Source organism: Oncorhynchus tshawytscha, linkage group LG20 (assembly GCF_018296145.1).
Source record: "Oncorhynchus tshawytscha isolate Ot180627B linkage group LG20, Otsh_v2.0, whole genome shotgun sequence".
NCBI classification, from domain to species: domain Eukaryota; kingdom Metazoa; phylum Chordata; class Actinopteri; order Salmoniformes; family Salmonidae; genus Oncorhynchus; species Oncorhynchus tshawytscha.
Window position 1 is genome coordinate 37,234,617 of NC_056448.1, and position 13,368 is coordinate 37,247,984.

At 44.0% G+C, this 13,368-nt stretch overlaps 1 protein-coding gene across 10 annotated transcripts in view; it reads right to left on the reverse strand.

Moving 5' to 3' along the window:
* sptan1 (spectrin alpha, non-erythrocytic 1) overlaps positions 1 to 13,368 on the reverse strand; it is a 52,732-nt gene that overhangs the window by 34,670 nt on the left and 4,694 nt on the right. For 9 of the 10 annotated variants that reach the window (XM_024381673.2, XM_042302617.1, XM_024381669.2 and 6 more), the window contains exons 1-6: positions 11,190 to 11,339; positions 2,398 to 2,637; positions 1,841 to 1,966; positions 1,008 to 1,148; positions 435 to 715; positions 5 to 304 (exon numbers count right to left, since the gene is read on the reverse strand). In XM_024381673.2, coding sequence (XP_024237441.1) covers positions 5 to 304; positions 435 to 715; positions 1,008 to 1,148; positions 1,841 to 1,966; positions 2,398 to 2,637; positions 11,190 to 11,210 — 1,109 coding nt within the window. In that variant the 5' untranslated portion in view covers positions 11,211 to 11,339. Of the gene's footprint in view, positions 1 to 4; positions 305 to 434; positions 716 to 1,007; positions 1,149 to 1,840; positions 1,967 to 2,397; positions 2,638 to 11,189; positions 11,340 to 13,368 lie in introns of those variants that run through there. The other variant, XM_024381666.2, reaches the window with a different exon arrangement.

Here is a 13,368-nt window from a genome sequence, read left to right on the forward strand (position 1 = left end):
CCACCTGTAGGAGTCGTTGAGGCGGGCGTGGCGCTCGGCGGCCAGCGTGCGGATCTGCTCCCAGTTGGTGATGAGCTCATCCCTCTTCAGGTGGATCTGGGAGGCGTTCTGGGGGTGGGTCTGCTGCAGACGTTCAGCCTCTCCGCCCAGAGTGTTGACCTTGTCCTCGAGGGCAGCCAGGTCTCTCTCCAGGCCCTCATGCTTGCGCAGCAGAGCCTGAACGCTGGCCAGGTCCCGGCCAAAGTCATCGGATGCCATGAGCTGCTCCTTCTCCTTGATCCAGCTAATGGTCTCGTCCACATCCCTGCAGGCCACATAACACTCTCAGTCAGAACAGAAAATCCAAATGTCTTGATCCTCTCAGTTGTCTTGTGGCTTCCCCATCACACACATACTCCAAAAGAAAACACACACCCAGCCTGTCCTGGGCATACCTGTTAAATCTCTGCACCTCGGCGGCTCCGAACAGCCTGCCCTGCCTCTGCTGTGCCAGGCCCTTGAGCCTCTGCCAGGCGGCGTTCACCTCCTCCTGCTTGCGAACGATGAGCTCCGCCTCGGGGTGGGACTCCTGGCTCAACTTGCCCGCCAGCTGGTTCACCTCGTTCACACGCTCCTCGTGAGCTGCCAGGTCCGTCTGGAACTCCTCAAACTTCTTCTGTAGCACCTCTACGTGCTCCAGGTCCTGGCCCAGCTCCTCCGAGGTGGCCATGGCCTCCTGTTAAGACACAGGTTTTGGTAAGATTCAGGATCGGTTATATAGTAGGGCCCTGCAGACATGGTTTAGGGAGGCTAATGTTTAGAATTGGTTATCTAGTAGGGCCCTGCAGACACGGTTTAGGAAGGCTAATGTTAGGATAGGTTGTCAATAAGGTCCTATGGCAATGGTCTCCTGTTGGATATGATTTAGGGTAAGGTCATGTTGTCTATTAGAGTTCCGTAGACATGCTTTAGGCCATGGCCTTCAGTAGATATAGAGGATGTGTGTGACTTCAGGTTGAGACACTGACCTTGTCACTGATCCAGTCCAGGGCATCCTCACACTCGCGCAGGTACTGCACTAGCTTCTGGGCCTGCAGTAGACGGACACCCTTCTCCTTGGTCTTCTGCAGCAGCATGTCCCAAAGACGGTGAAGTTCCTCCAGACGAGTCTAAAAGCAGAAAGGGAAACAATTTACACAGGGTGATGGAAACTGATTCAAGACCAGGGCCCATATTCAGTCTCTCAGAGTTGGAGTGCTGATCTGGGATCAGGTCCCCTCTGTCCATACAACGTTATTCATTACGATCTAAAAATAGAAATTAGGGCCCATATTCACAAAGTATCTAAGAGAAGGTGTGGTGACCTAAGACCAGCTCCCCTCATCCATGTGATCTTGTCCATTAAAGATCCTAAAGTTAAAACTGATCCCAAATCAGCACTCCTACTCTGAGACACAGGTTATGGTTCCAGTACTTTGAGTCCAGTACTTGCTGAAGCTGTAGTTTGAGACCAAGATAAGTGCATATCAATAGAAAATAGGCACACACACATCATGCACCTCTCAGTCTTCATATATAGGTCATAACCACACAGCAAACAGAATGGATCTGAAAGAATTAAAAGGGAGTGGAACCTAAAAGAGAGAGAAACACAAGAGCCAGGAGGTCCACAAAACCCAAGCACCTACTTTTATATAGTCAGCCATATTGAAACTTGAAACTATGGGTCTCTGGGAAGTCCGGTAGGGCGTGAAGGACTGAACCAGACATGATCGGGGTTAAAAAGGGTGGATTGTGTAGATCTATCTTGGTCAGGCACATAGCTCAGCGGACTGTGTGGGTGTGTGTCTTTGTCTCTTACGCGGATCGTTTCGGAGGCAAAGTGGCCTTCGGAGATCATAAGGTTGCCAGTCTCGTCTAGCTTAATGATGGCTCCAGCGTTGGCCTGCACCTCCGCCTCAAAGGCCTGATGTTTCTGGAGCTTGCCCTGTGGGGGGAGAGGAGGCATGTTAGCATGGCAAAGACTACAATGGACAGGACAGACATACCTGGTGAAGGGTCATGGATTATGATGTACTGATCATTCTGTGTGAGTTTTATGGCCTTTATGGCCGGTTTCATTTTGAACGGCCACTAGAAAGGCTACAAGTCAGTCAATTCACAAAAAGTGGCTTGTGCATACTGTAATAAAGTAAGGTGACAAAATGGAATCAGGATGTTATCATTCATTTTGTCAAAGCCATGGTTACAGTACAACACAACCAAAATTCCAATAGACTAAAATGACAACTGGACAGGCTGATCCTAAATCTACCTGGAGCTGTTGAAATGCATCCTTGTGCACTAAAACCCATGATGTCGGATAGGTAGGTACTGTTATGCCGTATGCTGACAGACATACGGACAAGGCAGACTGACCTGGAGGTTGGTAGGGTCCTTGTAGTTCTCATCAGAGGCAATCTGCAGCTTCTCCTGGATCCACTTCTCCAGCTCGTCAGCATCGCGGCGGAAGAACTGGAAGCGGTACGAGTCCTCCAGCTTCTGCCGTCGCACGCCTGACAGCTCCTTGAAGCGCCGGTAGCGGTCCAACACCTGCTGCCGGCGCTCCTGGATGTCATCAGCAGACTCCAGCACTTTCACCCCACTGGTATCCATTCTCTGACAAGAAAAATACAATGGGGGAGGTAATCATTAACACTTCTTACCACTTGCAACAAAACGATTCTGCTTTCTAGTTGTTAGCATTAATAGTTACTACAATTGAGATGAGTGGATGAGAATGCCGTCAGCCATCTTGACAAATGTATGTGTATGAACAAGATGGCTGCTACCGTTTGTCCATCGCTTTGAATAGTATAGAAATAAAAGGTCTAACTGAGCCTGCTATGGCAACGCTAGCATCGCATCAAGCATTTCTACTTGGCCGTCATCCAATTTCTCTAATCTCTGCTTCTTTAGGCCTTTAAAACACAAGAGCTCTCAGAAACTGAATAGCTGTGGAGGACTTCCAGAAGGTCACGAAGTGCCATTCTTTCTTTTCCACTTTCTCTTTCCCTGGGGGCATTTGAACACAGTGCAGCTCTTCATGGATCTCTACTCACTACGCAAAAAAATGGAGGAAAAGTCACGGACGACACACAACTTTATAGAATACAACGAGACAAGGCTGACTATTGCTATGAAAGGACAAAAACTCCCCAGTGAAGTAAGTAGCCAGCTCCTCTCCAGTCCAGCTGACTCGCCGTGGGGCCAGCAGCTGAGAATGCGAGAATGAAAAAAGGGAGTGGAGGCAGAAATTCCACACAGCTCTGAACAAACAGTAACCAGACCTCACTTCACAATTGGACTGCTGCTGTCAGCCCTCCTAACACGCACTGGCCCTCAGCCCCCCTCTTCACCAAGCCTATATACCCTCCCACCATACACCGGGGGAGTGGAGGCCAGTAGAAAGAGGGAAGAGTAGGGCGAGGTAACCAGACAGGATCAGTCACCCACCCTGTATTCTAGTCCCCAGCCTGGATAGTGGGGCTGTCAGAGGACCACACCCTGGTAGTGACTGTAACGCAGTCTCTGCCAGGCAGGCATACCCAGGGTGCTTCCTTTCATATACTACTTGTCTCTCTGGACAATGAGGAATGTGAGCTGAACATTTGGTGTCATTTATGGAGTGGCAGGGGGCCCGGGAGGGCGAGAGAATCTAGGCTCCTAGACCATAAATTGAATTACCAGCATTCAACATGGCAACTTTGAAGCTGATGTGACAGTGAACTGTAGCAGCATAAAGTGCATTTAAGATGGCAAGTTTGTCTTTTTCAATCATTGATGAATACACAACAAAATGTGAGGCAGCCTCCAAATGGCTTCCGTGAGATTGTAGGATTTTAGCACATGGGTGTAATCCCAGCCTACCTGCCAACCATTGTGGGGGGATTGATAAATTGTCCGTAGCCAGTCTTTCCCAATGCTTAGGCCTACATCTGGAGTCTTTTCTCAGGGTGGTGTGAGCTACACTGTGGCCTATCAGGTCCCTGTGACCTCTGATACACCAGACCAGGCCCTGGTGGAGAGAGGCCAGTCCAGCTGAACACCAGGGGGAGAAAACACACAGCATCCTTCATCTCAGGTCAGGACTGTTTGCGCATGGTTGTCATCCAGTTCCAATAGACCATCTCATACCCTTCATACAATCAGAACCTTCTTGACAGAAATAAACAGACTAAACCATTCTTCCAGAAAGAAAGGTACAGACAAGGTGTCTCACAATAGACATGGATAAGATCAAAATGTGATATGACGACTATGAACAGAATTCAGTGTGCTTAACTGAGTCATTTATTTCAGTAAGGAGGGACAGAACATTGATTTACCCAGCCAACCCAAGGACAGTGAACCCCATGAGCAAAGAGGACCATATATAAATAAAATAAAATAGCTGACAGTCCAACAGTCTGCCCCGGGGGGTGGGGGTAGTGCTAGACCTCATGAAATAGGCCCATTGTTAAAACACGGCCAGCGCAGCTCCCATTCATACAGCGAGAAAGAGGGGTGGAGATAGACGGAGGGAGAGAGACAGTGAGATGGTCCATCTCTGACAGTAGGATTAGTGGTGTCAGCAGTGTGGTGACATTCAGCAGATCCAGGAGACACTGCTTGGTCTGGTCCACAGAGGGGCCGCTGGGCTGGCTGGGTCTCCTCAACAATCAACAGACCAGTTTGTTGCCTGGTTCAATTCTTCCCCAAACATATTCCTACACCAGTGGCTCCCAACCAGGGGGTACTTGAGAAGATGCACATGAAGGGGTAATTCGGGGGCACTCCGTTCAGAGCAAAATTCCGTTGGGAGGTACAGTAAATGAAAGAGTTTGGGAACCACTGAACTACACCATAACTCTAACCCACTGAAGAGATGGCACCAGCAAGAGAGAGAACTGAGGAGCCAGGAGTCCAGTCAAAGTGCAGATTGTTCTATATAGCTCATATACAGTGCATTCGGAAAGTATTCAGACCCCTTGACTTGTTCCACATTTTGTTATATTACAGCCTTATTCTAACATGGATTAAATTGTTTTTCCACTTATCAATCTACACACAATACCCCATAATGAAAAGGCAAAAACTGCTTTTTAGACATTTTTGCAAAAACATTTGAAATTTCACATTTACATAAGTATTCAGGCCCTCTACTCAGTACTTTGTTGAAGCACCTTTGTGGCCATGTTTACAGCCTTGGGTATGACGCTACAAGCTTGGCACACCTGTATTTGAGGAGTTTCTCCCATTATTCTCTGTCCCGAAGCCACTCCTGCGTTGTCTTGGCTGTGTGCTTAGGGGCATTGTCCTGTTGGAAGTCTCCCCAGTCCACGGTCCTGAGCGCTCTAGAGCAGGTTTTCATCAAGGATCTTTCTGTACTTTGCTCCGTTCATGTTTCCTAGTCTCCCAGTCCCTGCCAATGAAAAACATCCACAGAGCATGATGCCGCCACCACCATGCTTCACCGTAGGGATGGTGCCAGGTTTCCTCCAGACATGATGCTTGGCATTCAGGCCAGAGTTCAATCTTGGATTCATCAGACCAGAGAATCTTGTTTCTCAAGGCCTGAGAGTCCTTTATGTATGTGCCTTTTGGCAAAATCTAAGCAGGCTGCCATGTGCCTTTACTGAAGAGTGGCTTCTGTCTGAACACTATCATAAAGGCCTGATTGGTGGAGTGCTGCAGAGATGATTGTCCTTCTAGAAAAGGTATCCCATCTCCACAGAGGAACTCTGGAGCTTTGTCAGAGCGACCATTGGGTTCTTGGTCACCTCCCTGACCAAATGCCTCCTCCCCCTATTGCTAAGTTTGGCCGGGCGGCCAGCTCTAGGAAGAGTCTTGGTGGTTCCAAACTTCTTCCATTTAAGAATGACGGAGGCTGTTGTGTTCTTGGGGACCTTCGTTGCTGCAGGTACCCTTTCCCAGATCGGTGTGTCGACACAATCCTGTCTCGGAGCTCTACGGACAATTCCTTCGACCTCATGACTTGGTTTTTGCTCTGACATGCACGATCAACTGTGAGACCTTACATAGACAGGTGTGTGCCTTTCCAAATCATGTCCAATCAACTGAATTTACCACAGGTGGACTCCAATCAAGTTGTAGAAACATCTCAATGATCATTGAAAACAGGAAGCACCGGAGCTTAATTTCAATATACTATCCGAATGTACTGTATGAGTTTATGGCCACTCTGCCATCAAACAAATCAATCTATAAAAAGAAAGAGATGTAAAAAAGAAATAACTGACAAGATCATGAAAAAGCATTTAAACCCATTAGTAGCCTCTACACTGGCCCATTTTCTGTAAAAAGCATCATACTAGACAATTTCCCCTCCCCCGTCCCCTTACACCAGTCCTAATACACAAGGGTTTAAATCATCCCAGGATTTAGCTGACCACAACCCCGTTCTGCTCTGACATCTGCCTGTGGGGATGAAGGCACACGCTACTCTGACTAGCCTGTTTGAGGGACAGCTCTCTGGACCAATGAGTAAACAGCCTTTGGGTCATGTGTCTTCAGGACACTACGCTCTCCTGGGAGACACTGCTGCTCTGAGACACAATGTGCCAAAGTCGTTGTTAAAGGAGTGATGCAGCGAATTTTACAGCCGTGTGAGATATCGTCACTTCAATGTGAACTTGAAGTCATCGGACCTTGTAAAGAGTTTGCCCTGTTGGCATGTGGTTTAGAGACAACTGAATGTGTGTGCAAGTCCAGGTGTCAAGCCCAATGCCTTCCGAAAGCATGTATACCCCTTGACTTATTCCACATTTTTTGTTTAACAGCCTGAATTCAAAATGGATTAAATAGATATCTTTCCTCACCCATCTACATATGATACTCCATAAAGATGGAGTGAAAACATGTTTTTTGAAATGTTTGCAAATGTGTTGAAAATGAAATATGAAAATATTCACACACCCGAGTCAATAGATGTTAGAATCACCTTTGGCAGCGAAAATAGCTCTGAATCTTTCTGGGTAAGTCTAAGTGCGTTACACACCTGGATTGTACAATACTTGCCCATTCTTTTTTTTTTTTTTTTTTAAATTAAAGCTCTGTCAAATTGCTAGAAAATTATTTAAGTCGTGCCATCAAGCAGATTTAAGTCAAAAGTGTAACTCGGCCCAATCAGGCCGGTAAGCAACTCCAGTGTAGAATTGGCATTCGGAAAGTATTCAGACCCCTTGACAGACTGGACCAGGTTTTCTTCTAGGATATGCCTGTGCATAGCTCCATTCCATTTATTTTTAATCCTGAAAAACTCCTTAACGATTACAAGCATACCCATAACATGATACAGCCACCCCTATGCTTGAAAATATGGAGAGTAGTAATCAGTAATGTGGTGTATTGCATTTGCCCCAAATGTAACTTTGTATTCAGGACAAAAAGTAAATTACTTTGCCACATTTTTGCAGTATTACTTACGTGCCTTGTTGCAAACAAGATACATGTTTTGGAATAGTTTTTATACTGTACAGGCTTCATTCTTTTCACTCTCATTTAGGTTAGTATTGTGGAGTAATAACTACAAAGTAATAATTCCACTTTGACATTATGGAGTATTGTGTGTAGGCCAGTGACAAAGAAAATCTAAATTTAATATTTCAAATTCAGGCTGTAACACAACAAAATGTGGAAAAAGTCAAAGGGTGGGAATACTTTCTGAAGGCACTGTAAATGGTTACATTACAGAAAAACAAATCTGTAGCATTTATCAGACCACAATACATTTAGGGAAGGAAGAGGCCACGTCATAGCACGTTGTATCTTCGACCTGCGGAAGACCCCCTAGCACAGTGCAGCTGCAATAGGAGATAGTGCTCGACTGACGCTGTGAGTGGTAGATAACACCAATTTCCTCCATCTCCTGCCCCCTCTCTCTAACACTCTTTCCCTCCCTCGTCCACTTACCCATTAACTACCTCACACACCCCCACATACTACTACTAAACAGCAGAGCTGAATGCTTCCTCGAGGCTCAAAGTCTATATAACCCTTGATCTCTCGCCAACAGGCTCATTCATTTTTAGTGCTAAGAGGAGGAGACAGAAGCACCATGCACAAATTCCATCCGCATTACATAGGATAGTCAAAGTCCAACCACCTGGTTTCTCAACCGTGTAAGCAAGCAGCCATTAAATAACTCTACGGTGGTTAGGACTTATACCTAACAGTGGTTAGGGCTGCTTATCAACTGTACAGAGACAAAGGTTGTGGATTGAGGTGGTGGACCCACATCCTGTTTTTGTGGCTTCATTGTTACTGGTTTTTTTCTGGTTCAAAATAGCACTTAGGTGGTGGGGGTGACAGGTGGGTGGCCATGGGTGTGGCCAATGGTACAGTCAACAACAAGAAATCTTAAAAATAATAATTTTTACCTTTATTTAACTAGGCAAGTCAGTTAAGAACAAATTCTTATTTTCAATGACGGCCTGGGAAACAGTGGGTTAACTGCCTTGTTCAGGGGTAGAACGACAGATTTTTACCTTGTCAGCTCGGAGATTCGATCTTGCAACCTTTCGGTTACAAGTCCAACGCTCAAACCACTTGGCTACTTGCTGCGCGAAAAATCTGAAATCTTTTAGGTTTAGCTAAAAGATTTATGCTAGTTTCCTGCAAATCTACACAATTTACAATGGAGCTAAGAGAAAATCTGCCATTCTACACATTTTGCCATGGCTTATGCCATCTGAGTGACTTAAACATAAAATCAAATGGGGGCCTCATGCAATGACAAAAATACTCCCGAATGCATCATTTGGGGAATGATTTATTCTCCCTGACTATCTAGCATTTATTTTGGTGATTGCTAGTTCTCAAAATTATTATTTTTTAAAGTGCCATTATCATTCCTACATACTTTATTTGGTTTTAGTCGTTTTAGTTAAAAAGCTTTTTTCCATCCCTAAAACTATTTTCCCAAATAGTGTTTTTTTTCTGCATAGAAAACTAACTATAGGCCTAGATACCCGGAAAGTGGTTGGGTTAAATACTGACGCAGGAAACTAGGCTAAATTGCCACTTCAGTACCAACTACATAAGACATCTTTAGAGAAAGAAAGACGTTATGTCAGTACTCATGCACGGGACCGGCACACTTGAAGTGTTATGTAAATGTGGCTGTTTCAAGGTTCTCTAGAAGATTCTTCCCTCCCTCTGTTCTCCCCTTCAGTCATTTACCAAAGGTGCATTCAACTTGGGTGTTTACCTCAAACTGTCATGTCAAACTATTTCACATTTTCAATGCATTAACGGGAATTTAGTGAATCAGCAATATTCAAAATTAATATTAATTTGGTATTCTTGATGAGTCAACAACTTTAACGCAAATATCATCACGTCATTGTCTACAATAGGTATTTGTCACTGAAATAACCACTTGTAATCGCCACACAGTAGTGACAGTACCTTTTCAGACGGTTAGCCATTGTCATGAAGGCATATTAACAGGGCTGTTCCAATTCCGGTCCTGGAGGGCCAAAACACCTCTGGTTTTTGTTTCTACCTGGTAGTTAATTGCACTCACCTGGTGTCCCAGTTCTGAATCAGTCCATGATTAGAAGTAAAGGATGAAAACCATAAGTGCATCTATTCCCAATCTCCCCATTTTAAAAATCAGGTCATTCTCATAAAAACGTGCCACAGATTCCATTCGAGGAGGCCAGAGATATTTATAGATCCCTGTGTGGCTCCCATCACTGCACAAGTATTCAGAGATATTGCACTGTTGAGAGAGAGAATGCGACACAAGGTGGGTGGGTGGACGGGTTGGTGGAGAGGGGAGGGGTATCGATTTGCTTCATTAGAATTATTGCCTACGCATTAGGCCTAGGCTACTCTTAGTAGCTGGATATTTAATTTGAGTGCACCAAAGTCTTCGCTCGCTTCCTGGCATAAACAAATCCATTCGTTTTGACGGAGCACAAAAAAATATTATACTGAGGAGAAGGCTCATCATCACTCCCAAAGGGTGAGACAGTGGGAAACAGATAATTGGTCTTTTGACCAATTAAATCAGATCTTTACACATCTGATCTTTTCAGAGCTGATCGGATTGGTCAAAAGACCAGTAGGTGAAAAAAAGATCAGAATTGGGCTGCCTGTGTAAACGCAGCCATAGTCAGCCCCCTCACGGTTCCTATGGTAACATCAGTTAGCGAGGGGTTATATGACGCCATACTGGGCGAATGCAGACCGGAGGAATTTACAGGAAACGGCAGGGTGATCCCAGAAGACTTAGTACATGCCAAATACATGTGCAAAGAGATGAGGCGTAGCTTCAGTTCCCTTCCCTCAGAGTGAACCTTGACAACCCCCCCCCCTTACAGCCCACTCCACTCCTAGCTGATCGGTAGCATGCCCAGGGGAGATTTGAGTGCAGCTGAAGAAGTTAACAGTGGATGGTTGGTTTGTGAATTAAAACAATATGTACAAGAGTGTGATAAGGCTACATGACAAAAGATTGAATTCAGCTTCATTGTTACTCTTATTTTCATAAATTTTCACATAAACTTTCAATCCGTCATACAAATCCTACTCTGGAACATCACCAAAACAATCACGTCTGGATTAAATCAAAATGGCTGCCGCCCAGTCAACAACACAGTGAAATGCCAATGTCAAGAGATTTGACATCTGGGGAGGTTTACCATGCCAAATGCAAACGTGATTCCCTTGCATGTATTTTTTTCATAAATAATGGTCAGTGACATTAATTTAATCCAGCTCAGTTAAAATCAACATAAACCTTCAGTTTCATGCACACGACTCCACTGACAACGCATGCAGTAGCCTACACGTAGGCCTGAATTCAGTGATTCAATTACCATGGAATTAAGTTAAAACCAATGAAATTACCACATTAACCAAGTCCTGTCAAGACAAAAAACATTTGCTTACACAAACATACAATGCATGCAGAAAACACAGGCATGAATTCCGTGACAAATTACCATTAAAATAAACTAAAACCAAATCAACTGACCAGAGTTAGATTAACACAGTTAACCATAAACATTTACTCAACTTAAATTCTCAAAAATTAAGGGACATGGGCTAACCATTAACCTGTAAAACCAACTTTGGTTATGTATCAAGAGAAAATCAAGATATTCTGGGCTGTTTATCCAGAGCCCTGTTCTTTCCAACACTGTCTCTGCAATCAGTACCTGAGGAGAGGTGGTGGCCATGAAGCCAGCAGCAGTCACTTCGGTCTAGGCTCCAGATGAAAGGCTCAACTGATAAAGGAAGAATGAGAAACTGAACGCCCCTCTTATTCTCTCTCTCACTCGTTCTCTCGCTGCAGCGCAGACAGACGCATCGCCCCTGCAGTGGCTAGGCCGTGATGGGAGCAGGCCAAGATACCGCCCAGCCCTTTGCGTCTCTCTGCCTCTTTCCCTCCCTCCCTCTTCCTCTATTCAGCAAAACAACAGCATCATGGCTTGCTCTCAAACATTCTCCCTGGCTGCTCTCAGCATTCCAGAAATGTCCATGCATTCGATGAACACCCTTCCGATAGCAGCAACGCACACAACATGCAAACTAACACACAGTGGTGACACACGTTACCTTCAGTTTTGGTTTAATAAACTGGGACATGACGACAGGTGCCTGCGCAGGCTAAAGGCAACAACATACACCACAGTTTCATGTCAGAGCCATGGGTTATTTCCAACCATTCAAAAAGAGGAGAATTCAAACTATTGCTTTTAACGAACATGACTTGTTGACATTGATAAATACAGTTGCAATAAGAATATTCATTCAGTCACAGCATTACAAAAGTGTTTGTTATTTGCTTTGTGTCAAGTGTGCATGCCCAAAGTATGAGGTGAGTTAGGACAGCCAGCCAGCAACCTGATAGACCACTAAGGCTATGGTAACAGCATTTGCATGACATCCAGACAAGAGGCTCCTTAGCCTAGTTCCTATGGCATTAAGCTGCTACTCACTTTATGCAAACGCAGCATCGTTTTCTGTAGGTTTACGTGGGAGATACTCATGAAACTAGTTAATTTGCTACTGCCATGGTTGAGTTATAAAACCATAATGCATCTATCTACAAGAATCAGCTGTCATTCTGAAAACGAAGATACCTAGTATATGGCGGTGTCTTATTTGAAATACATTTTACATTTGCCTGAATTAGACATTTTAACACCAAATTCTCATTACCGAAATGAGACCAGATTAAATTCTTGCGTCATTTTATACTCTTTTACTTGAGATAAATGTATCTTATTTGAATAAAACAAAATATTTTGCTGTAGGTTGTGCATAAATCATTAAAATTGTAAACTAGTTGAAGTTTACATTCAAATAATATTGATTATGTAAAAACAGTGTCTGAGGACATGGTTTTCATTAACGTAACACTAAGTTGCTGTAAAAACTGCAATATTTTTTTTAAATAAAATGTTATTCACCCATGATGCATCATCTAGAGGAGTAGTCCTTAGTATATCTTGTTCTCAAACACGCCTTTATGACACTTTCTCATTTCCGAAATGACTAAAAAGCTCAAATTGGGAAAAACTCGAGAGCCATTACCTTACCAACAGGGAGGCATGAATGGGCTTCAGTGATGTGATCAATGGTTTGCTGACTCATAATGGCTGTCTCCTATTACTTGCTGATTGAGCCAAGGGCCTCATTAACACACATTTCTCATTACCAAATCATTTTTAGGTCTGTTTCGATAATTCTAACCTTAATTTCGGTGATGATAATGAGCTAATTCTAATGTATAGTCAACAGGTGTCCTATGCTGGTAACTTCAATGATTTACCAGTACCACTGCTTACACCTATTGTATAGATGTTTTGTCAAATATGAGTTACTTAAAGACACAATCTGGAGTTTTTGTTTCAGCAAAGTGCAACCCGACCGACCACTTAAAGGAGGATATCCCCATTTGACACGTTCACCTGTTTTAGCACTTACCTATACTGTTGTTTGATATCCCAAGCCAGTTGTTGGTCCAGATCCCACATATTTAGATGCCATTTACCCATAGGATCCCTAATACACCAATATTACCTGTAAAGACCTTGGAGAAATTACTTTTTCTATGCTTAAGTCCACTTTGAATTCTGAAAATGCATGCATGTAACTACAGTACTTATGCTAAAATAAGGGGCATTTTTATCAACTGCATTAAGATCAGTCATTTTTGTATTATGCAAATCATTTGGGATTAACAAATGACAGTTTGATGTATTGGGTTACTAAATCTCAAATAGAGCTCAGTACAGTTTTCCAATGGCAAACTAGGTAACACTCATTACCGAAACATGCATTCTCCTCTCCGAAACCATTTTGGAAAAATCAAATGTTTACTTTGGCAAT